Source organism: Pinus tabuliformis, chromosome Q (genome assembly GCF_031772625.1).
Source record: "Pinus tabuliformis cultivar Carrire ecotype Pingquan chromosome Q, CPIR1, whole genome shotgun sequence".
NCBI lineage: Eukaryota > Viridiplantae > Streptophyta > Pinopsida > Pinales > Pinaceae > Pinus > Pinus tabuliformis.
Window position 1 is genome coordinate 892,469,662 of NC_142296.1, and position 26,120 is coordinate 892,495,781.

At 42.2% G+C, this 26,120-nt stretch overlaps 1 protein-coding gene across 1 annotated transcript in view; it reads left to right on the forward strand.

Moving 5' to 3' along the window:
* Positions 1 to 26,120, forward strand: part of LOC149222349 (uncharacterized) — a 128,557-nt gene that overhangs the window by 74,771 nt on the left and 27,666 nt on the right. Inside the window, 8 exon segments of the mRNA XM_089387573.1 lie at positions 4,689 to 4,752; positions 4,855 to 4,930; positions 7,390 to 7,441; positions 7,587 to 7,688; positions 7,787 to 7,933; positions 8,113 to 8,275; positions 8,388 to 8,636; positions 8,721 to 8,878. Coding sequence (XP_089243699.1) covers positions 4,689 to 4,752; positions 4,855 to 4,930; positions 7,390 to 7,441; positions 7,587 to 7,688; positions 7,787 to 7,933; positions 8,113 to 8,275; positions 8,388 to 8,636; positions 8,721 to 8,878 — 1,011 coding nt within the window.

Below are 26,120 nucleotides of genomic sequence, written 5' to 3' on the forward strand. Positions count from 1 at the left end.
CAGTGGCAAGGCCATTGGTAGCAATACAGGTTGCAACAGTGTAGAGGATGTTGGGCAGCAGGCCTAGCATCAACACAGGGACCGATGCCAGATGATTAGAGTGATGCTCAGTGAGGAGTATTACTAGAGCACAGTCGTCACTAAGAGGGAGTGTTGATTTGGGGTTGCATCGGATGCGCTCTAGCCACAAAAATTGGTGAAGAGGCTAAAGCACATGAGATCTCCAATACCTAGAAATGGTTTGGGTAGATTTTAAAAAGTTTGGGAGATATTAAAATAATTAATATTTTTAATTGAGTCCCTAAGTCTAAACTTAGGGAAAATAAAATATTAATGTGTATTAATATAAAATTGTGTTAGAATGGTCCAAAATTCATGGATCAAGCTAGATCTAGTCTTAACCGTTGATTAGGGACTTAATCTCAGTTGTTGAATTGTCAACGAGAAAAGTATAAGAGGAGGCTTGAGGGTCACTTGGAGAACACACCGAGTTGATCAAGATTTCGACTTTCTGGGGCTGGGTTTGCTGACGAAGTCAAGAGAGTGATCAGAGTTGCAGCTGAGGGGCAATGAATACAAAAGCAGAGAGGCAGAGATAGCACCAGGAGGATCAACACAGTAGCCGAGAGTGAGGGACGCAGAACCAGCCAGGGGTTCAAGCAGAGCTAGCTGGGCTCACGCAGATGCAGCCAGGAGTTGCGTAGTGCCTCAGAGGGCCAGCGTGGGTGACACAGAGGGCCAGAGGACTGACACAGTGCCTCCGGAGGCTGACGCAAGCCAAGCCAGAGTGATGTTGGGCAAACGTTGAGCCAGAAAGGGCTGACGTTGGGCCAGAAAGGGCTGACGTTGTCCCTAGAGGCTGACGCTGGGGTTTCGTGGGGCAGATTGGAGCTGTGAAGCTGCCGGAGTGATTATCCGGGGTTTCAACCGGACTATCTGTCTCCGACTGAGAGGTACTACTACTAAGATTATTCTTTGTTGGGTGAGCCAGTTTTGGCACCCAAATTGTATTTAGAAACTGCATAATAATAAAACCATCAGATAGCCACACCGGTTTTTCCGCATTGGGTTTTTCCTGAGACACTGGTCCAAAAACAACGGTGTCACTTGTGTGCTTATTTTGTTTCTTTCAGTTGATGATCTGTAATGTGTTGAGCATGTACTTGTATTTATTTCCAGTATTTACATGGTAAATAACTTGTTAATTAACAGAACAAGTAGGTAGGAATAAATCAGTAAAGTACATGAAGGGATTCTAACAGTTAGACTTAGTAATTTCAGCAGTTTATCATCTCCTGCTTGTTTTTACATTCAACAAGTTATTTAATTATTTAAACAACGATGAAAACAATATTGCAGACTACACAAACATACAGATCATGAACTGAAATAGATACGAGACAACCACACAAGGGACACCGTTATTTTTGGACAAATGTTCCCGGAAAAACCCAATGCAGGAAAACCGGTGTAGCATATAGAGGGTTTGTATTATTAAGCAAGTAGAATCTGAGTACAATAGGTTGCCTCTCACACCAGCTAACCTTTCAGAGAAATATCGGTAGCAAGAAATACATAGGAGGGTTTATCTCGTTTTCTAAGTCACAATTGATCCACTGAATGGCTGACTTCGGCAAGCACTGCGAAAATCCCAACACAATTTGCTCTATGTGGGCCAACGTCTTGCCTCTAGGAGACTGCGTCACTTCTCTGTTGGATCGATTTGCCCTCAGAAGCTTCGACTTTAGCCCTCCCGGCTCAGAACATCGAACTCCCAGCAAAATCTCGAACTTCCCTCGATTATCTCGCACTGCCACTGCAAGAACCCTCTTGGCCTACGTCAGCTCTGCGTGAGCCCCTTCCTGGGCTGCGTAGGCCTCTGCGTTGCCTCTCTGACTGGTACTCGTTGGCTCGGAACTCCCTTTCGATCCAACTCTCTGCTACTGCCCCTCTCACTGCAACAAATCACTTGTTCAATTTTCTCAGCAAACCTCGCCCTAGAAAAATCGAACTGACTGATCTCTCCAATGTATCTCCAACTGACCCTCAAGCCTCCTCTTATACTTTTTTTGTTAATGAATCAATGACCAAGATTAAGTCCCTAATCAATGACTAAGATTAAAACTGACTTGATCCTCATCACTTAGAAGTTTCTCACCCATATTCTTATTAATACCCATTAATATTTTTATTTTTCTAAGTTTACACTTAGGAACCCATTAAAAATATTATTTATTTTAATAACTCTTCATCCGGTTGGAATTTCTCCAAACGATTTCTGGGTTCTTGAGATCTCATGTATTCTAGCCCCTCCACAAAATTTCGGAGCTAGAGCACATCCAATGCTACCCAAAATCAACATGGACCCTTTTTCCTGCAGTCAACGCAGCACTGAGGGTATTTGCAGGCCAACAGTTCTGGGTACAAGAGGCTGGTTTGAAACTCATCTTTGTTTATTATCTGAAGGCTGTCTCATTGTGACAAATTTCCAGGTTCACCTGTTCCCTCATTTTTCGTGCATTGTATACTCTAAGAGAAACATAAAAATAAATTTAGTCCAGTTTGTTTACTGCACTATGTGTCAGCTGTTAGTAAATTTATGAATATTAATAAATTTGTTGGAGCCTCTGGAAGTGATATTTTGGCCGCATGCTATTCACTGTGCTTATTTTCTTAAGTTTAAATTGTAATCACCTACAGCAGAACACAAACAAACTGTTTGACAAAAGTTATTGCTGGGCAACTCAGCATAAACTCAAAAATCTCCCCCGTAGAATACAAGAAACTTCTAACTGGAATCTTATAATTGACCAAATTTTCATCAAGATGTTCACTTCTTGATGGTTCTTGGTCACCAAGAATTTAATTGACACTTGAAATGACTCAATTGGAATATTTTTGTAATTTCCCTCTGTTCCCCATCTTTGATGGTTGTGTTGATGTGGTGTCCATGTGATGTACATATGCTAATCTAAGAGTGGTTGCTGTCATGGCCCTCTGTGATTGCCTTTCTATTGTGATGGAGATGGCCTAGGGCTATCTCACCTTGCCAAAGCCTGATTGTTTTCTCTGTCACATCCCCTGCATCTGAAACTATAGCCTCTGAAGTTTGAGACTCTTGCATTATTTGTATTTGCATTCTGGATTTTGGAATCATTCCTGTTGTATTTTTCTTCTAGATCTATTTTCTGCTACAAGTGTCCAGTTTTCAGGTCTCAACCTATATCAATACTTTACTTTTTGTGCACTTTATAAAGGAGCTGTTTTTGTGCTTCCACATTGTATCAACACTATGGTATGCAACACTTCCATTGACCTGTATTTGTGGTCATTCGTTGAACATTAATAAAATTATCTATCTTATTTATCATTTTGTTTTATATGGGGGTTTTCGGATTGCCACCTTCTAAAGAAAATCCTGTCAACAAAGTCCTTTGCTTGGTAAAGAAACCAATCCTCTGCTTGGTGAGATGAAATAGTCCTCTGCTCAACGAATTGAACCCATCGTTTGCTTAATCCTTGATGAGTTAGGTTCCTAGTTCCTTTTCTGAGAATTTTCCCTTCCTCCTTTATCGAGCAAAGGCCATTGAGAACTACAGTCTTCTACCCATTTTGCTCGACACTGCCACAATTAGCAAATTTGTTGCTTGTCCTGCTGGCCCTGTTCTTTGGTTGCTGAGATGAAACGGTCCTTTGCTCAGTGTTTTGTGAGTCAGGTGGCTAGTTTTCCTACCGAGCACTAGAACATCCTATTGAATGGTGTTGCCATTGATGCCAACGTCCGTTATTGAACGCTCTTAATATTTCTCTAGACTTCATTAGCTGGAAGCTCCAACAAAAGGATGGTTGGAAACCCTAGTAGCCCCACGTTTGTTGAGGTGTTTGAGGATGAAATTCAGTGAATTTGATCTCAATATCATCGTCATTAGACGCTCCTCGCCAAACTGATTCCGGTTGTATGTTGCATGCCACAAGAGCCTTAACAGTTTGGGAGTTATGCTTGTTTGAAGTTTGATGCTCCAACCTGTGGGAAAAAACCCCAAAGGGTGATTATGTGGCAGCTTTTCCTTGGCCAAGACAAATGCTTATGTCATAAGGTTCCTCACCAAGAATTAAAATAGTGTTTCTTGTGGCAAAAGGTTGATGGTGAATAATTGTCTTTTGAAACAAGGGTATGTGAGCGCCTTGGGTCTAAAAGGCAATCGAGGTTCAAACTTCAAAACCCTCAAAGGGGGTTTTTCCCTCTAATATTGTTGAATTTGAAACACTAGTCTCCCTCCAAAAGAGCATTAGGTTGGGCCTTATGAACCCCTCCAAAGTCTATAAAAAGGAGCCACATCTCAGCTCCAATGGAATGCAATTCAACGTATATTCTTTGTGATTGTGATCTGAAATTTTTGGCGCTGTGGAGAGGAAGCCAATCGAATGATAGGCCTGAAACCATTGTCATCTCTGAGCAGTAAGGGTTTGTATTCTTTTGGGATCTGTTGAGCAGTGTCTAGGCCCTAATCTAAAGTGCGGATCTGTGGTTTCCTTGTTGATCTTTGTGGCAGTCCCTTAGGGCATTAATTCTGAGCATATAGTATCTATTTCTCTGCGGTCTTTGAAGACTAGTGAAGGGGAGACCTCTTGTCTTATTTGGTATAGGTCTGACTGTAAAAGAAGACCAAGGACTGTGATAAGTGTAGTGGTATGAGTGCGGTGGAGTTGAAGCCTTGATACAGCTGTTTTCTGTGCAAGAACCTCTGAACAGTGTGACCTTGATCTCTGGCACTCTATGAACCTTTTTTCAAGCAAGAAAGTTAAGACTTTGTATATGTTCTATCGGTGTGGTCCATTGAAGGTTAACTTAAGCCTCAACAAAGGATGTTTTTTGGATCATTAAAGTCATTCGGATCTCCCTTAAAGCAGACCGAGGACTATTGCTAAGGTACGTCTACTCTTTCATTATACACAGGACCTGAAACTTCAATTGACTTCGGCCTTCTATTGCACAAACAGTACCGAGTTACATTGTAAAGAAGATACGGTTGCACAGGTCCTTTTAGGAAGTATTGTTGATTTGTTTTACAGAATTTAATTGATCTAAGAACCCTGCATCTGTTGGTAATACAAGACTCCACAACACAGAAATTACTTTAATTATTGTAACTGTTGTGTTGGAAGTTTTCAGCCTAGTCAATGGCTTGTTTGGTCTCACTGTCCTGAAGCTGTGTTGGTCTAGAATTCGCTGGATTCACAAATATATATGTGCCTGGCAAGGAGGAATTAAGCCGACCTTTGGGCAAGTCCTGGACACTTACTTGTGGCATGTAGTTTAAAGCGTTGAAGCAGCCATAGTGGAAAGGTTTGGTCTCCATACACTAGGTTGATCTTGGCATCAAAATCAATTGTAAGATGATGATCTTCTGTGGTTAATAAAGCACACTTTTGAGGTATGTTGGCTCTTATAAGAAACCCTAACCAACAAGTTATAAACTTATAGTTGACAGTAAGAAGGGTTTATTCTTGATGTGAAGGTTTGCCCTATCACAAGAAATATACACTCTTGTTGTCATCAAATTGTCGTGTGTCATTTTAAGAAGCCTGGATAAGAAATTGCTTGCAGTCTCATCTTCAGTTTAGTTTCATGGTCATACTCCTGTTATAGCAGTGAATGGATGTTACAGTGATATGACAGTGGTGTATGGGTTGATGATGATATGACAGTGATGATGTTCTGACAATGTCTCTATAAGACAAGTGATCCATATGACAATGAGATAGTAATCTATTTGACAGTAACTCGGTGTTGACTTTGACATAACAGCAAACCTTGGCATAACAGTGACCCATTGACCTTGTTACATAACAGTGACCTTAACAGTGGCAGTGATCTTGTTAACAGTGACTTTGACATGTGACAAAAATCTACATGACAGTGATGATGGCGACATATGGTTTATGGTGCTACCTGTCATTTTCATGAGCAGAGAATTATGAGGTTGAATTACCAAGTGTGGCTGAATATTGTGGGACAAAAGTGGACAATGATAGTAGCAGCAGTGACAATGGATAGTTGGAACAGTGGTGTCAGTGTTCTTACAGAGTAGTAGCTATAGTGAAGTAAGAACAGACAGTGGTAGCAGCAGCAGCAATAAGAGTCGACAGAGATGGCAGTGTTGTGCAGCAGTCAGATTTGGTATTGAGATCGAGTAGAGATGAGTTGTTTAGCAGCTAGGGTTTGATGTGCAGAAAAGCAAAGACAAATTATATTGTAGTTTCTTTTGTATTGATTGTTGAGCGCAGGTGGATCTAGTCTGAAAATTGTGAAACGTGGTCCACTGGTTCATCAGGGTGGCAAGGTGGTGCAAGGGAAGGTTGGAGCCTGCACATGGCATTGGAGTGTCCTTCCAGTTGCAGTTGGTAAACATGGTTTTGGAGCATCCTTTAGGTTGGAGCTTGTAAACTAGGGCATTGAAGCGTCACTCTAGTTGCAGCTGGTAAATAGGGTGTTGGAGTGTCCTACAAGTTGGATCTTGTAAACTAAGGGGTTGGAACCTCTATCGGTTGGAGTTGAAAATATTGATGTACATTTTATTGAAGACAAATATTAAGAAGCGTTTGATGGTTTTTGTCCCGGTGGGATTTCCAATTAAAAATCTGTTGTCTATTGTCTTAATGTTTGTGCATTGTTGAATGGTGTTGTTTACTGTTCATGTGATGTTGAATTGATCTAATGTTAATGATAATTATTGCTCTGTGAAGTTAAAAATACAATTGTAAGAATTATTGATTCACCCCCCTCTCAGTGTTTCCAACACATCCTCCCTTGTCAAACACTGGATTCTTCTTTACTTGCATGTGGATTTACTCCCTGGGCTTCTTTTTTTTAAGTTTACTGGATATTAACTTGCATGCAAATATGGTAGCAAAAGTTTGATTGGCTTTTTTTTCTTCGATTGGGCTTTTTCCATGGGGTCTTCTTGGGCCCTGATTTCTAGACAAAACTCCAAGAGCAGAACCCTGATAAGATGCACTTTAGATAAAAGCAGTGAGTCTTCCTATCTTGCTTACACACTTAAATTTCATACTTTCTGTTGCCTGTACCAATTTCCAATTAGCATTCAGCCTTATCCTCCGATCCAATTGTGGATTGGTTTGAATTTACTGAGGTGCTTGTAACATTTCTTTTGTTTTGCGAAGTATTAGCCTGGTAAATCTTGATGACATACCTAGTTCTGATTTGTGTTCCATCTGAAAGGAGCGATAGTTGGCATGTTGATATATTGGTTTAATCTGAAAACTCACTGTTTTGTGATAGTTAATTTCTATTCTTAGTGTTAGTTCTCCTGAAATTGCTGTTTGGGCCTTTTATCCTATTCTGAAGTTTCCTGATGTTGATTGCAGTCAAAATCAGCTTACGATTTCAGATATTGTCCGGAAGGCTTTTCTCCATAGTGTATGTTGACTAACAATCTTTCATCTCTTGTTTGAACGAAAGGGTTTTGTTGTGGAAAACGTGTTCATTTTATTTGGAATTCTTCACTAATAATTAATTCATTATTATCAAAAACATCAGAATTTACAGTGCTTATCATTTGCAGCATTTGTTGGAGGAACATGCAAAGAGTGGCCCAATACCACGCTTGCCACTTCTTACTATTGCAGACACAAGTCATCCACTTAGAGACATTCCTGTGTGCCAGGTGTTTTACACAAAATCGTTTTGAGGATCTTCTTGCTTGTAGTATATACTAAACTCATGTTTTTTGTGTTTTAATAATAGCATTTGTTTCCTTTCCAGCCGTTCCACTTAGATCTCAATTTTTTCAACAAGGAGCAACGTATTTTGCATTATCCGGTCAGGGCATTTTTTATGGATGGATGCAACCTCACTGCTTATAACCTTTCGACTGGAGAGTACAATATATACAAGAAACTTTCCCCAACGGTACAAATAATGCACATGCATTAATAGCCTTTCTCATAATTTTAATTAAAGGCAGCAAAGGGGTATGCTTATATTATTACACTGGCTGGTATCTATTGAGTTCACATAGTCTTATTATAGTGTTTTGCTCATGTATTTTCTGCTCTTTGAATATTGCTGTAGTTGTTTCTAAGTTGCAGGCTCTTGGGGGAAATGAACGGTATCCAAAGCGCATGCTATACAGTGAAAAGCAACATCTTTTTCTGGTTGTCTTTGAATTGTGTGATGCAACGAATGAGGTTGTTATATATCGAGACCTTATCGACTTGCAAGCTGTTGGTGAAAAAGTGAACACTTTTACAGGTTGCTAACATACTTCATCCATGCTCTGAATGGAAGAAACTCAATTTTGTTCTTTGTTTTCAATGCTTTCCACAATAGCTTCAGCTGCGATTCTGAATTGTGTTTCATATAGGGCGAGACGTGGCTTTGATTGGCCCTACTGATAATCAATATGCAATTCTCGATGATGATAAGACTGGGCTTACTTTGCATTTCATGGAAGTGAGTGCCAAAGATCCTATTGTGGGAGGTACAAGTGAGGCAAGGAGTAATGGAGAATTAGATCCAAACTCATTTTCTGAGTCTGGTTCTGTGAATGATCAAGCTCCATTGCAGTTTATCTTTGAAACTGAAGTTGACAGGATTTTCTCTACACCTTTAGGTGAGCTACATTACATCCCTGTTCTAAATAGAGAGCAAAATACACTGTATTTCTCATTTTACATTACTCTTTGATGAATGGCAGAGTCAACAATTTTGTATGTTCACTCTGGAAGCCATATTGGGCTTGCCAAATTGTTTTCTTCTACTTACCGGATTTCTAGTGATCATGGTCAATATCTCTCTACCAAACTAGAACCGGGGAAATCCATCAAGCTTAAATCGAATGAGACAGTACTTCAGGTGAGCTGATTTCATCAATATCTGTCGTGTTCCCACATGAAATGTGTTTTGTGGAGATACATTGATATCTATAGTCATATTGTCACATGCAAGCTGCAATATTGCAATGCGTCATGTAAACCTGCATTTATCTTGTACTGTATTTTATTTAGCCTGTTAATGCATCTTCTAGGTATCATGAATAGACTCATATATTTTTATGTTTGTGATTGATAAGTTGCCTATGAAGAATGCTTGACAATTCAGCTTACAAATATGTGTTCTGTACAAATGACTGTTTCATAGACATAAGTTCACATTGAGATTTTGGTACTATTCAAGACATGGAAATTGGATGTTGGCCCTGGTTGCGTCATGGATCGATACAATATAAACATCAAATTCCCTGTGCCCACAATATCCTCAGTGCTTGTGATGGATTCACAGTATAACAGTTATAATAGAAATGATAATTCAGTTAAATGAAAATGTTTCATTTTTTGGGTTACCACTCTAGCATCCTCTTTTGCTTTTGACCGTTTTCCTTTGTAGACAAGATGGCCGGGTAGCTGAAAGTGGCCAGTGAACCATAAAAACACGTTTTTTTTTATTTTTTTTTAATTTTCTAAGTGTGGGGGACTCCAAAGGGGTTTATGAATTAGTTTGTTGGTCTTTGGGGTCCATTCCCCTCTCCCAAACCCTAGTATTTGATCATATTGCCCTACTAAGGCTATGCTATTCATGGTAATGTTAATTCCTTAATCTTCATTTTCATCTTTTTACTTAAATTTTTAACATTACCATGAAATGACTCAGGATGTTTGAGAGTGGTTCTGGCCTCATTGGATTTCATATGGAGAAAGCAGAATTTTAGATTTCATTCAAAATCCAACAGACTTATCGGTTTTTCAAGATTTTAGGATTGGGGGATTGCAATGTTTCCATTGAATTTTGTCATGTATTAGGGTATGGAACTCGTATTTAATCAAGAGCACCAATCCCTCTATGTACCTTGATCTTAGTGACATTGGTTGTCGAACTCCTCTGGGATTCGCTCCCAAACCGGGAGCTTCCGAAAATGTTGCTCCCGCTCCCCACTCCCGTTTTCATTCCCGCTCCCCGCTTTTGCTCCTACTCCCAAGTAACACTGAGCCAGATGATGTTGGCAACTCTAGCAGTAGCCAGTAGTACTGGTCACAGACTTTTGTTGTAGAGGCCATTTCTAGCCTCCTTGGTTATGTGTTTTTGTTTTGATCTCTATATCATCATTGTGTATGTATTGGATAGTGCACTGGGTGCCATTTTAATATAATGGATATATTCATGAGCCTACTTTGAGGATATGTTGTCTTTATCTATATTCTAATGTTGTGTGTTTGGAAACATGAATGAAAATCTTTAAAATTATGTGTTTTATAAAAAATAAATATTTAATGTATTTTTTACAACAACCGAGTCATTGAAATCGAGCCGGCCAAGTCGATATTGAGTCGGAGTCGGAGTCGGAGTCGACCCTCAGCAGAGTCGGAGTTTTAAAACATTGATTCCAATAGGTCGAAATCAGCAGAACAACTGTTCTCTGGGACAGCGCAGCGCATAGTGGTGCAGCAACTAAACAACCATCTTTCCAGCTATTCCATCACTTGGATTTGGTCCATCTTGTCCTTGAGACAAGTGCATGTGCACCACTTCATTCATATATTGTACTCATGCTCTCATATTTCATAATATATAGCTCAACAGTTCCAATTTTATAGTGTTTCATGGGTGTTTGATACATGTTTTTAATTTTATGTTGCTGCACTGTTTGTTTATTTGAAATATCACTTAAAGTCCTGTTTAAGAACATTACAGTGGTAACAGAGCCTAATTCTTGACTCGGCTGTGGGGTTGGTTTCGTATGAGAGGAGAAGACCGGGAGAACATCACTTATCGGAGGCAGAGGTATACGAGCAGAGAAAGGGAGCTGGAAATTACACTAGACACAGAGGAAAGAGGGAAAACAGTGGTCGAAGAAGAGGAAATGATAGAGCCCAAGGGTAAGGAGGAGATGACTTTTGATAGCCTCTTGAGGGCTCTGAGTGAACTGGCCAAGGGGCAAAAAGACATGCTGGAGGAGATCAAATCACAGAGCCGAGACAGAGCCACACCTAGAGGGTTTTTGTGTGGAGAGACTTCCAGGGCTTCTCAACCCTTTGATCATCCCTCACCAGCAGCGCAACGCCCTTCAATGAGTGTGCCCACTAGGGCCACACTACCCTCCTTCGTGCCAATAGCACAAATCGAACCAGCAAGGGAGGAAGACACTCCCTAGATGGGGGATTACTTCAGAGAGTGGCAGGCGATGGACGAAGATTTCAAAGAAGCCCTCTCCTTTAGAGATTACTGCAAGCTCAAGCAGAGTGAGAGGAACAAGGGGTACGGAGGACAGGGGGCCCAAAACTATGAGCTGTAGAGAACTATAGGGAGGATGTACTTCCCTACATTTGATGGCACTGCCAAGTGCACAGCCAGGGCTTGGGTTGAAAAGATGGACACATACTTTCAACTCAACCGGATGACAGAACAGGAGGCCATTAAGATGGCAGCACTACACTTGGAGGGGGAAGCCCATGACTGGTGGTTTCACGGCCTAACCACTTTGGGGCATGCCCAGATAGTTTCGTATGAGGACTTCACCAGGAGGGTGGTGGAGCGATTTGATCAGAGGGATCTGGAGGCATCCTTCAGGGAGCTGACACAACTGTGCCAGACAGGCAACCCAGAGCAGTATTTTTTTGATTTTTTGCGTGTGTCAGTGATGGTCCTGGATTTGTCCGAGGCTAGGAGGGTATACACCTTCATTGAGGGTTTGCTTGAGCCTTTACGTGGACTGGTGAAGTCATGCAGACCCTCTACGCTGTAGGAGGCGGTGGTGTGCACCAGAGATTTGCAAGGGGCCATCCCCAAGACCAGAGCGTCATTCCCTACATGGACCTCTTTCCCACAGAAGGGGCATGACACTAGAGCCCCACCACTGAGGACCACATAGGGGAGGGGGCAGCTAGATGAGGAGACACGGAAGGACCTCCGGAGGAGGAAGCTATGCTTCACATGAAGAGAGCCCTGGGCACTAGGCCATAGGTGCACAATAGGTAGAGCACATTACATTGAGGTCTTTTCTGACAGTGACCAGGAGGACGAGGTGGAGCAAGATTGTGGTGGGACAGATGGAGAGAGTTTGGGGGACAGAGGGCCACCACCACCACCACCTCCACAGGGAGGGGCATCTCTTGCCTCATCAGGGGGAGTCCTTGCTTCTCTATGCGGGATTCCTAAGTTTTTGACACTCAGGATCAGAGGTACGGTATAGGGGCAGAGGGTGTTGGTACTAGTGGACAGTGGGGCTACCCACAACTTCATAGATGCACAGCTGGTCCAGAGGAGGGGCCTCACCATGACAGAGTTTGAGGGATTCTCCATCCTAGTGCCAGGTGACCGTACCATCCAGTGTACCAGATACGTGCCCTCCTTGACAGTAGTTATGGGAAACTACTCAATGACGGACCACTTCTTTGTGGTCGATGTGCCAGACACCAACGTGGTGATGGGTGTCCAGTGGTTGTATTCCCTTGGGAGAGTTACGATAGATTGGAGGAAACCTAAGATGGAGTTCATGGGGCCAAACGGCAAATTGGTGGTTTTGAGAGGCATGTAGTCTTATCCGCCTCAAATAGTTTCGGCCCATAGGATGGAGGCAGATCTTCGACATGGGGACATTGCATGGGCAGTCGAGTTGAGGATCTTAGAGGCTGGGGGACAGGCACAGTCACCACCAGCAGACGTACAGGTTCTTTTGGACAGGTATGCAGTGGTGTTCGAGGACATTCCACCAGGGAAGTCACCATATAGAGGGTTTGAGCACACCATTGAGCTAGAGTAGGGTATACAGGTAGTCATCACTACTCCTTACAGGCACCCCAAAGCCTATAAGGACGAGATAGATAAGGTTATTCATGAGTTGCCTACGTTGGGTCACATCAGGCAGGTATGCAGTGGTGTTCGAGGACATTCCACCAGGGCAGCCACCAGATAGAGGGTTTGAGCACACCATTGAGCTAGAGCCGGGTATACAGGCAGTCATCACTACTCCTTACAGGCACCCCAAAGCCTATAAGGACGAGATAGAGAAGGTTATTCAGGAGTTGCTTGCTTTGGGTCACATCAGGCCTAGTTCCAGTCCTTTTGCTTCTTCCGTAGTGTTGGTGAAGAAGAAGGATGGGACCCTCAGGATGTGCATAGACTACAGAGCCCTTAACAGGAAGACCCTCAAGAACTGGTACCCCATTCCCCGCATTGATGAGCTAATGGATGAGCTTAGAGGAGCCAAGTACTTCTCTAAGATCGATCTATGTTCGGGGTACCACCAGATCAAAGTTTGGGATCAGGACATCCCAAAGATAGCATTCTGGTGCCACTATGGGCACTTTGAGTTTTTGGTCATGCCATTTGGGCTGACCAACGCTCCCACCACATTTCAGTCTTGCATGAACCACATCTTTTGGGGGTAGCTGAGGAGGTTCGTGCTAGTGTTTTTTGATGACATCCTGATCTATAGTTGGACATGGGAGGAGCACCTCCAACACTTGGAGGAGGTACTGCGCATTCTGGAGGAGTAGCAGTTCTATGCCAAGCTCTCCAAATGCAAGTTTGGATTGACAGAGATGCTTTATCTCGAGCATATCATTGGAGGAGATGGGGTGAAGGTTCATGAGGAGAAGATCCGGGCCATCCAGGATTGGCCAGTACCCTGATACGTGACCATGCTAAGAGGCTTCTTGGGTATTTGCACTTACTATAGGAAGTTTGTCAAGGGGTTCTCACAACTGGCAGCACCCTTGACCGACTTGACCAAGAAAGGGGCCTTCACATGGACTGAGGGAGCACAGGCCGCTTTCGATCACCTCAAGGAGGTGATGAGCAGTTGCCATGTTTTGGCACTCCCAGATTTTTCCTAGCCATTCACGATGGAGTGCAATGCATCAGGGGTAGGAGTTGGAGCCGTATTGTCACAGGAGGGGCACCCCATAGCTTTTGAGAGTCGGAAGCTCTTACCGCATGAACTGTCATATTCTATATATGACAAGGAGATGTTGGTCATCATGCATGCATTGGCCAAGTTCCGCCAGTACTTGGCGGGCAACCGATTCATAGTGAAATTTGATCACAACAGTCTTCGACATTTCATGGGGCAACAGGGCCTCAATGACAGTCAACAGAGATGGGTCAACAAGGTGCAGGCCTACGACTTTGATATTGAGTATGTGTGGGGCAAGCACAATGTGGTGGCCGATGCTCTATCCAGGAGATCGGCTGGGTTATCTCTTATGAGCATCTGCCAGGATTGGAAGGCTCAGTTGTTGGTTGAGTACTCCAAGGACAGGAAGGCCTGTGAGGTGCTAGAGGGGACACATGCAGATGAGCGTTACCGTGTGATGGATGAGGTCATTTATTACAAGGGGCGCATTTACTTAGTGCCCAACTTGCAGTTGAGGGAGAGGGTACTCCAGGCAGCTCACGATTCACCATTGTCTGGACACCAGGGGTTCCGGAAGACTTACGTGGCTATTCAGGAAAGGTTCACGTGGAAAGGCCTCAAGGAGGATGTACTACAGCACGTAAGGGAGTGTGACGCGGGAGTTGACTCACCCTGCAGGGCTATTATAGCCACTTCCCATTCCAGAGGGGAAATGGTAAAGTATCTCGATTGATTTCATCACAGGGATCCCCACAGTACAAGGGAAGGATTGCATATATGTGGCAGTTGACAGGCTGACCAAATTTGTCCACTTCTTCGCCATCCCCACTAGATTCACCACTGCCTAGGTTACCGAGTTGTTCTTCCGAGAGGTTTTCAGACTACATGGACTCTCCAAGAACATTGTTAGCGACAGAGACAGTGGATTCATGGGTGGCTTTTGGCAGGAGCTTTTCAAGTTGGTTGGGACAAAGCTTACTTCTAGCACCAGTTACCACCCTCAAACGGATGGCCAGATAGAGAGGGTTAACTAGTGGTTGGAGGGGTACCCAAGGAATAGCAGAGGACGTGGATTCGGTGGTTACACTTGGGCGAGTTCTGCTACAACACCATGCACCACATGTCTATCGATATAACTCGTTTCCGTGCCCTCTATGGTTATGATCTCTAACTTTTGCTCGTGTTATTTTCAGAGACAGTCGGGCCCCAAAGGCCAAACACTAGGTCCAAGAGAGCCAAGATATCCTCAAAACTCTCAAGGATAATCTAGTAACAACCCAGAATCAACGAAAATTATATGCAGATTGGCATAGGGTAGAGAGGCACTTTGAGGAGGGGGACATAGGTACCTTCGGTTGCATCCTTACAGACAGCCTACACTGAAACAAAAGGGGGTCGAGAAGCTACAACCACGCTTCTATGGGACGTACCAGGTGATTAGGCGGGTTGGGGAGGTGGCCTATGAGCTAGCACTGCCTCCGAGGAGCAGGATCCATAACATATTTTATGTCTCGTTCCTGAAGAAGGTGTTGGGACAACAGGTGACCACAGCAGCGGATCTACCCCCACTAGATGATGAAGGCCATTTGGTGTTGGAACCAGAGGCCATAATGGAAATCAAGGAGAGAAGACTGATGAGAAGAACCATCAGGGAGTTCTTGGTGTGTTGGAAGAACTTGCTAGATGAAGATGCCACCTGGGAGGGTGAGCACATACTAGAGCACTCGGCTTTGAGGTTGCTTGAGGGCAAGCAACATTTGGGAGGGGAGGATTGTCATGTCCCTTCTCAAATGAATTAGTCACGGGGTGCAGCAACACAATTTTGGCATCAATTTTGGCTTAGGAGGAGGACCCCACACGCAGAACTTAGGAACTATAGGCAATTCGATTTATTTCTGGCAGCTAGTGGAATGTGGGGGCCACCACATGCATAATTCGAACTTGGCCAAGGAATGCGTTGGAGGGAATTCGAACTAGTGGAAGGAGGGGCCCACAAGAGGCTAAGGGGGTCCAAAGTGATAAAAGAGGATGGAGCTCTCATTTTGTAGCATTCTGATTATTTGACAAACAAACTTACTCTTGTATGCTCTGCTGCTTAGCGAGTCTACTGGCTATTTAGCCACGAGTCTTCCGCAGGGAAGATTCAACCTCTACTTTGGGGGACTATCCGTGCCCGCCCTAGGGAGGCTGTTCCACAAAGGTTGCAGGAGTTTCAGCATCAATTCACAGTTCATCCAGCCACGCAGAGGAAGGGACTGCGTACTTTCTGGGCAGCCAGAAATATGTAGAGGAGGATTGAGCCAGCCAGGAGGTCCCTAACTTGCTAGGAGTTCCGAGAGCAAGGAAGGTAGAGGGCTGAGGGTATTTTCTCAAATTTTTGCAGCCAGCCAGTCAGTATACACAACAATACGCATCTGTGGACAGAGGGATTGCACAGTGGCCTCTGGCAGCAAATTCCTGGGGCTTAGGTGAGCAGCCATCAGGGCCAAGGGTCATCCGGGGAGCAAGGGATCAACTACTACAGGTGAAAGCAACATTTGAGGGGTGTTTCTAGGTGGATTTGCAGGCTATTTCCTGCAAGTCGAATTTGACAGTAGTAGTTAGAGAGGGGCTCCCAAGAGGCCGAAAATCCAAATTCAAAATCAGAGAAATTCCCTTCTGGGTTTTTCTGGGTTTTTCCAAGGAGTCTAAGGCTGAAAGGACATAATTTTCTTGGCGGTTTTTGGGCACGTTTTAATAGGTCGAAATCAGCAGAACAACTGTTTTCTGGGACAGCGTAGTGCATAGCGGTGCAACAACTAAACAACCATATTTCCAACTATTCCATCATCTGGGTTTGGTCCATCTTGTCCTTGAGACAAATGAGGGTGCACTACTTCATTCATATATTGTACTCATGCTCTCATATTTCATAATATATGGCTCAACAGTTCCAATTTTACACTGTTTCATGGGTCTTTGATACATGTTTTTAATTTTATGTTGTTGCACTATTTTTTTATTTGAAATATCACTTAAATTCCTGTTTAGGAACATTACAATATCACACATAACAGTGAATCATGCCCTGAATACTAAGTCCTGAGTCCCAACTCAGCCTCAAAATATCAACAAAAAATATAATAATGTATCTCATATCATGAGTCATAATGTCATATACAATTAAATGAACCAAATAACTAATATTATTGATTTCCTCTGCCCCTCTTGTGAGAAAATGCAACAACTTTCCCTCTAGATGTAGATGGCAGTGAAGTTGGTAGTGGACTCTACTGTGCTCTAGAAGCTTAAGAACTAGGAGCTATAGGAGGTAGACCAAGTCCTCTACTGGTGACAGGGGTAGGTGGTTTCACCTCCTCCTCTTGTCGCTCCTCCTCCTCTACTCCCTCCACTACCTCCTGCTCTAACCAATCAGGAGCCGACTCCATGATAGGCTTCTCAGCCTCAACTCTCCATGCAACAATGGTGTCAATCCCATCCAATGAGATGACCTCCACATCAGGTATCCTCTCAAGTTGCCTCACCCACAATCAAAGATTGTAGTACACGTAGACCATGTCACTAAGTCGTTGGGACTCCAACCTATACAAGGGTCATAAATTAATAAATTATAAATAATAAAATAATAATTATAAAAAAATATTATTTGATAAATTCAAAAAATTAATTGGAAATTTGGAATATTTTAACATGTTGCGCTTCTTGGTGTGTATTTTTTCAAATACACTCAAGTTGCACTTGCATCCCGAGGAGCTACATGTTTGGATGAGCACTCAAATGGCAAGCCTTCGAAGATTGGGTACTCTGCCACCATAGCTTCTCCACCATGCATCTACAACAAATAAGATAAACATAAGAAAAAAATGAAATTTGAAAGTTGAAGCAAAGTATGAACTTGAAGAGAATGAAATTTGAAACAAACTAAAACTTACCTAGAATTTTAGTCTTCCTATCCACAACAGCCATGTCAAAGCTAAATGTGCCACCTGCCATCCTGTATATCTCCATTTCTTTGGAGATTTTTGCACGTTCTGCTGGAGATGGCACCATTCTCTGAACACAAGTGAAGAATCCATCCATGACCTCAACATCAAATAAGAAACCACAAGAGTAAATGTGGAGTTCAAGTAGACCCCTGTAGCATCAATAGGACGATGGAGTGTATTGTTCCATTGCTCATCAATCACTTCCCATAGGAGTTGTTGTTTCTCAAACCCCTCATCCCCCTTATTATCATAGTAGGTTTGAATGGATTCTTTGGCCCTATCCATGGCCTCATACAAGTAGCCCATTGTGGGCTTGTCTCCATCAACTAATCGAAGAACCTTTACCAAAAGTTCAGTAATGCTACATACCTCTTGCACTCCCGCTGAGAAGCTTTCCTGGTATGAAACTAACTTGCATATGGTCTCTTCCTCTAGTTTTTGGCTAAATGCCAAAGCACGCCACTCCTCTGAAAGAAACATTCTCTTCACATCACACATAGAATTCAAGAGGGACTGAAGAGATATGAAACTGGTGGCAAACCGTGTAATGGCAAGGCGCACCAACTCCTTGTTGTTTGTGAACGTTCTCATCAAATGAAACACAAATGCATGATTATATATAAATTTTGTAATGTTTTTTTATGACTCAACAATATCCTTGACAAAATGAATTTTTCCTATGTACTCCAACATCTAATCAATGCAGTGTGCAGCACAAGGTGTCCAAAATAAAGTAGGATGCCTCTCCATAAGCATCTTTCCAGCAACAACATAATTTGCAGCATTGTCTGTTATGACTTGGACAACATGTTGTGGACCCACCTCCTGAATGAACACATCCAACAAATCATCGAATAATCGCGAATCTTTGATATGTGTAAATGCATCAATAGATTTCATGAACATTGTCCCCTTGGGACAATTAACCAAGAAGTTAATAAGGCTTCTACCTTTTTGATTGGTCCAACCATCTAACATCACAATGGATCCTGTGTGTGCCCATGATGCCCTAAACTCCTCCAATCTTTTAGTGTAGTCAACCTTTTCATTTTGAAGAATGCGCCCTCTAAAGTCATCATAAGAAGGGACTTTGTACCCTGGGCCAACAATAACAATAGCATCAAATACGGGCTGGAAAAATGGATTGTTCCTTGCAACGTTGAAAGGAATATCACTCTAAAGAAGAAACTTGGCCAACAACTTGTTAGCTTCTTCTTTCTCCCTTTTTTTAATAACTGAATAGATAGATGGTTGTGAACCGGATGTGGTTCTAGGAACAAAAATTGATGAGGTAGCTATAGGGTTGACTATAGATGTTGTTGGTGAAGTAGAACCAGTACCACTCTCATGTTCACCTTCCAATCCTTACACTCTACTCCCTGCTAGTTGACTCTTCAGAGATGACTTGGATAATTTGGTTTGCTCTATTTCTTCCAATGATCCGAGGGCTTTTCGGATGATTTCTGGATTTGTATTTGTGCAAGGCCCAACCTCATGTCCAGGAACTTGTGCAAGGTGATACTTCAATTTGTATACCCCCCTGTCATATGATGCCCACATAACTTGCAAGTCAAATTTGATTTGTCAAACCCTCCATCAAGTTCACCAAATTCCTACAGAGGGTCCAATTTCCTTGGCATGTTTGTAGCTTTGTTGAACTCTTGAGTTTTAATGTAAGATGAAGATTGAAGTTTGAACCTAGAGCACAAGAAGAATTGCAAGTAAAAAAAATAAAAATAAAAATAAAATTTACAATTTTACATGACATTTTGAATTTTTGACCCAAAAAAAACCTTCAACTCAATGCAACAATAATGGGAAAAACTATGCATTCAAAACCAAGTAAAAATGATGGAAAAAAACTAGGGCACAAGAAGAAATTAAACAAATAAATCTAACAATCAAGTTTTTGCATTTTTGACCAAAGAAACTCTTTCCACTAAATGCAACAAAAATGAAAAAAAAAACAATCAAATCCAAACAAAAATGATGGAAAATAAATGGGTGATGGAAACCCAAGGAAAAACAAGAAAAAAATTTGCCAAATTTGATGCCCATACCTGAAAACCATGCTTTGCTGAAGAAACTTCGTCCAAACTAGAAATTTTTTTGCTTGGGATGCTAAATTCCTTCACTTTTCTCCTTTTTTCCCCTTGTAGATGTGTTCTCCTCCTCCTTAGCTCTCACTCTTGCCCTTTGTTTGAAAAAAATGAGCAAAAAAAAATCCAAAGTTCGCTTTTAGAACTCATTGTTCCACGACCCCATGATTTTTTGGCGATTTTTTGAAAATAAAAAAAATCGCCAAAAAACAACGATTAAATCATTTTTGCAAAAAAGTCGTGATTTTTTCAAAAAATCGTGATTTAATCGCAATATCCGCATCACTGACGTAGATACAGTGTGTTACACTAAATTCAAACTAACATATTCAAATTAAAACTAATCCATATGTGCCAAATAATTGACAAAAATATTTTCCTGTTGTTGTGTATATTATTTTCATAATTAAAAATTATTTAGGTATTTTTATTTGAACAAATTCTCAACTCATCTATTGATATTATTTCAGTACTTTTTTTCAGAAGAAAAAAACGCTAGCTTTGTATATAATATTTAAAGTCCAGTACATGTATCTGAGTGAAAATAAGATATATCAAGAAAAACAACAATCTGTCTATGTTGACAGTTGATGTGCATCCAGCGCCCCTGTATCCTAATCCAACATATGGTAGTCATTCCCATAATCACATATTCAAAAAGCAAAACAGAGCAATATTACTGTGACAACTGCCAGTTCATCAGAATGTTAGATAATAATAAAAGAAAACAGGATCAGTGTGTTATGGCAAGATGATCTAGCCTTTCTCTCTAATGTGTTGGTCCACTGATAGTTTGTATTGTTGAAGAATCTAGGGCAAAGTGGTGTAGTGTGATTCTTCATTACTTGATAACAATTTGTGGAGGCTTTTTACTTTTCTTGTTAGCTTAATTTTCTTCTTCTTATTATTATTAATGCATGTGTGTACTTCATCGAACTGCTACCAAAACATAAGAACAAGAACACAAGATATTGGCTCTTTGTCAGGGCCAAAACCTCTCTTCTCTTGAGAGGAAAACCCTTTTGTGAATTTCTCTTATTGAAACTTTATTGATCAATGTCAAACCCTAGAACCCTGACTTAGAATATCCTCCAAGCACAAGTCAAGTCCTCTCCTCCTTTCTGCACTTTGTTCCCTGGCACATAGGCTTCCTCCTTCCAGCACTTTGTTCTTGGCACTTTGTCCTAGGGTCCTTCCACCTCCTTTCCACCTGCGCTAGAGAGATAAGCTCCGTCACTAGGTTTGGGAGTCCTTGTAGGCTTGATTTCTCACCTAAACAATGATCTGACATGGACTACCAGTTGCAGACTTGTCCTCTTCTTTTTCCGCATGTGCGACTATTTCTAGCCCTAGAAGTAGTCCTCTTCTTCCTCAGCCTTATTCCTTCTTCCTTCGTTTGTGAGGGTCTCTTCTTCACTCTTAGAGGGAGGCCTTGTAGACCTTAATTTCAAACCTAAACAACACAAGAAAATTGACTGCTTGTCCCTGTTGTCATATCCGCAGATTTCTCCTTCTCCTCGCATGTGTGATTGTTTCTAGCCCTAGAAACAGTCCCCTACCTTCTTTTTTCTTCCTTCTTACTTCGCTGCTCTTGTAGACCCTTTTTCTTTGGCTTCCTTTGTTTCTCTTCTCCTTCTTTCCTTTGCGGATTTCAGAGCTGAATCGATGCGTTGTATTGGAGTGGACAACCTCTATAAATAGAGGACTGTCCCTCCATTTAGGCTGACTAGTCAACTGTTTGCAGGCTGACTTGAAGAGTGGACTTCGGATGGTTCTTTAGGTGGTGTTGCATGCTTGAAGGAGCTTCTTGATGGTGCCTTATCATAGGAGGAGACTTGACTTTGCTTGGAGGTATTCTTTTGACTTTAATACATATTTATACAAGGTGTAACATGCCCTTAAGGCCTTCAACATTTCCTTTTGACTATTTGACTCACCTATAGCACTTAAACTAGTGTTGGACCTAATTCAATGAGCAAGAAACTCATTGACATATATTATAAAATAATATTTCTTTTCTTGAATAAGTACAAATATCAAAAGTACATTTATGAAGACCGAACCTAGTAACATTTCCTTTAACATGTATTTCATGACTCCATATTGTCCCTGTAGACCTTCTTTAGACAACCTATGTGTATCCTTGTTGGCTTCTCTGTATACATGTTTGATGGAGTAGGATGTGAGGGAGGCCAGCATATGTTTAATCCTGTTGATCCATTTAGCTAATAAGGGCGGGTCAAAAGCAGAAAGTCCTTGTATCCCTTCTATGAGAGATCTGGAATCTCCATAGATGTTGATGATATTCAGTTGCTTCTCTTTTGAAAACCAGAGCAACCCCCAAAGTGCAATGATTTCTTCTCTGGTGCTGTCTGGTATGTTTTCTCTTGCAAAAGCATATAATGAAGGAAGAACACCTGCGGGAAACACTTGTGAATATTTTTGTAAACACGGTTTAAATTATTTTTTAAAAACATTTATTCTCATTTGTTTTGCCATTATTATTATAATTTTGGAAATATTTGTTCATGTTTTTATTGGATACGTTCAGGTAAGATGTACAAGGTGATTAGAGGAAATTGAATTTTTTCAAATATTAATCATTATACTGATTATTAGGTTGATGGTCTTTTGATGTTTTAGTACCATCTAATATTGCATATTAGAATCCAATGGCCCACAGATATGACACATAAGCATGAAAACTAATGCAAGTATGAGTAATATACCTTTCAACATTTTAGGAAATAGGGATAATCCATATATTATTTTATTGTATGCAAGTATAATTTGTAATTTCTCATAAGTATAGAAAATATTTCCATTCTTTTTCTCTAAATATCACATTCTAACCTCCTTTTTGTTGTACTTTGCAAGTTTTTTCGGTCCAAAATGAAGCATAAATCACATTGTAAATCAATATACATGTACATGATAATGTTGATTTTGGGTAGCATCGGATGTGCTCTAGCCACGAAATTTGGTAGTGAGGCTAAGGCACATGAGATCTCCAAAACCCAGAAATCGTTTGGAGAAATTCCACCCAGATGAAGATATATTAAAAAAATAATATTTTTAATGAGTTCCTAAGTCTAAACTTAGGAAATTAAAATATTAATGTGTATTAATATAATATGGATGAGAAAGTTTTAAGTGACGAGGATCAAGCTAGTTCTAATCTTAGTCGTTGATTAGGGACTTAATCTCGGCCGTTGAATCGTCAACATGAAAAGTATAAGAGAAGGCTTGAGGGTCAATTGGAGACACACCAAGAGAGATCAAGAATTCGATTTTTTGGGGCGAAGTTTGCTAAGGAAATCGAATTAGTGATCAGAGTTGCAGTGAGGGGCAGTTCAGCAAGGGATTTTCATCCAAGGCTGAGAATACATAGCAGAGAGGCAACGCAGTGCTGGGAGAGACATCGCAGGTCTTAGAAGGGCTAACGCAGAGGCTATAGGAGCTGATGCAGAGGACGCAAAGGGTCGTAGAGGTTGACGCAGAAGCCGTAGAGGCTGACATAGAAGTCGTAGAGGGCTTCAGAGGCAGCGCTGGGGGATTCTGTGGGACAGACTAGGAGCAAATCAGCAGATTCTCAATCGGGAAAGGGTGACGTAGCTCTTGAAGGAGTGACGCAGTTCCAGAGCAGTGCTTGGAGCAGCTTTCGCTGTCCAGCATAGGGAACAGTTGGAGTCGCTATGGGGTGAGCCATTTTTGGCACCCTAGTTGTATTCACGAAATCTACTTAATAATACAAACCCTTTATATGCTGCACCGATTTTCCCAAATTGGATTTTTCCATGGACGATTGTCCAAAAATAACGATGCCCTTGTGTTATGGTTTTTGTTTATTTCAGTGCATGATCTGTATATCTGTGAAGGCTGCAATAGTGTTTACTTCGATGTTTATGCAATTAAATAACTTGTTAATGTAAAGAACAAGTAGGAGACTGTAAACCAGTAAATTGTAGTAGGGGTTTCTGATGTGTTAGATTCAGGAATTTTCACATGGTATCAAAGCGATTATAGATCATAGGCGACTGAAGACACCAACCGGGAAATCTGAGAATTTGTAGCAGAGAAGCAGTTGTCCCGAGAGACAGTGTTGTTACAGAGCTGAAGAGGCAAGAGGAAGAGTGACACAGTGCAAGAGGGTGATGCAGAGGCTCACGCAATGTCTGCGTCGACACTCTGAGCCAAGAGAAGGGCCAGCATAGAGGCAGAGGGGGGAAAATCAGGCTCACGCAGAGCCACGTCATCTTTCTGTGCCAAGAAGGTTTGACGCAGTCGGCCGGAAGGAGTTGATTTAGTCCACGCAATGATTGCACAGACCCTGAAGGGCTTAGATTCTTCAGTTGCCAGGGCTAAGGGAGCTGTGCAGATGTTGATTTGAGGAGCTGGTGGGATGTTGTTTTTGTCGGTGCAGAACAATGTCCAAGGAGATTGAACCAAGGTAGAGGGAAGAACTACCTCGACAGATTTCTAGCCACGAAATCTAGATCCGGGTTGTAGTGGCAAAGGAGGATTGGAGAGGAGTGATTCGACAGTTGGCCAGAGGATTTCCTAGAGGGAAATTGGGACTCAGAGGGAGTCTAGAAAAGAGGAGCAGAGATGGCAGTGAACGGATTGAGGGATCATGACATATTGGACGAGGCTTCCAATTTTGTCATCTGGAAGGCCAGGATCCTGGCAATCCTGGATAAACATCGCATCAAGGACTATGCTTTGAGAACAGTAGTTGTCCCAGTTGATCTTAATGCAAATGAGAAGTATGAGGAGGCCCAGGTGAAAGCGAAATGCATGGTCCTAGACAGGGTCAAGGATCATGTCATACCACATATTGCTGAGAAGAACATAGCAAAGGAGATGTGGCAGACGCTGACCACCTTATACCAGGGCTCTTTTGTGCAACGGAAGATGTTATTGGAGAATCAACTGAAATCATATCAGATGCAGAAAGGAGAGGAGATAGATTCGTTCCTTCTCAGGTTGCAAGGAACTCGCGACCAACTTACTTCTGTGGGGTCTACAACGGATCCAGAGTTCATGCTCAGAACTACTCTGAATGCAGTCTTCGAGGACTGGGAGACGTTTGTCCAAAGCATTTTGAGTTGGGAGGAGATGTGGAGCTCTTTGACATGAAGAGCTCAAGAGATTGACCAAGGCAAGGAGTAGCAGTAAGGGAGTTCGAATCAAGAAAGAGGAGGAGGAGGATGTAGCTCTCGCATCAATGGGACATCAGGGGGTACAGAAGAGGAAGAAGAAAGACATCTCCAAGGTCAAATGCTTCAACTGTGGGGAGCTGGGACATTATGTCTCTCAGTGCCCCAGGAAGAAAGGCAAGGGAGAAGCTTCCAACTCTAAGGCTGCTCCAGCAAAGGTGGAGAAAGATGTCGAGACTGATGACGATTGCGCCATGAGTGCTCATGCACCTCTAGAGAAGAGGTGGGGAGACATAGAGTTGTAGTTGAGAGGACTACATGCAGGGGCAGGATCCTTGAGGTGCCCAAACTCTTGGATCACATACGGCTACGAGAGCCCTTAACGACAGTAGCATGATGACAGGTGTCGGGTGGAGCAAGGTGTGATGGAGCGGCAAGGCAGTGCTAGAGTGCAGAAGTCTGTAGCAGCGCAGTGGAGGTTGCAGCAGTGCGAGAGGCACAGAGGTGTTTGCAACAACGCAGTGGCAGCAAAGGGAGCACAGGATAGCAGCAGAGGTAGCTTCAGCATCATGAGGCTTCCAAACTGACCAGGATGTCAGTGTTTGGGTGAAGTCAGTTACTTACTTCTCGGTAACTGAGTTGCAGTGCAACAGTTAGCAGTGGCAGTGTTATGGGTAGCATGAGGCAGCATTTTGAGAGGGAGCTGTAGTACAGATGTAGCAGTGGCAGTGGTAGTGTCATGGGAAGCAGTACAGGAAGCAGCAGTGCAGTGGATGTGGGGCAGCAAGCCAAGCATCAACACAGAGGACCGATGTGAAGGATTAGTGTGATGCTTCTATGGTGAAGCATTGCTAGAGCACATTCCTTGCTAAGAGGGATTGTTGATTTTGGGTAGCATTGGATGTGCTCTAGCCACAAAATTTGGTGGAGGCTAAGGCACATGAGATCTCCAAGACCCAGAAATCGTTTGGAGAAATTCCACCCGGATGAAGAGATATTAAA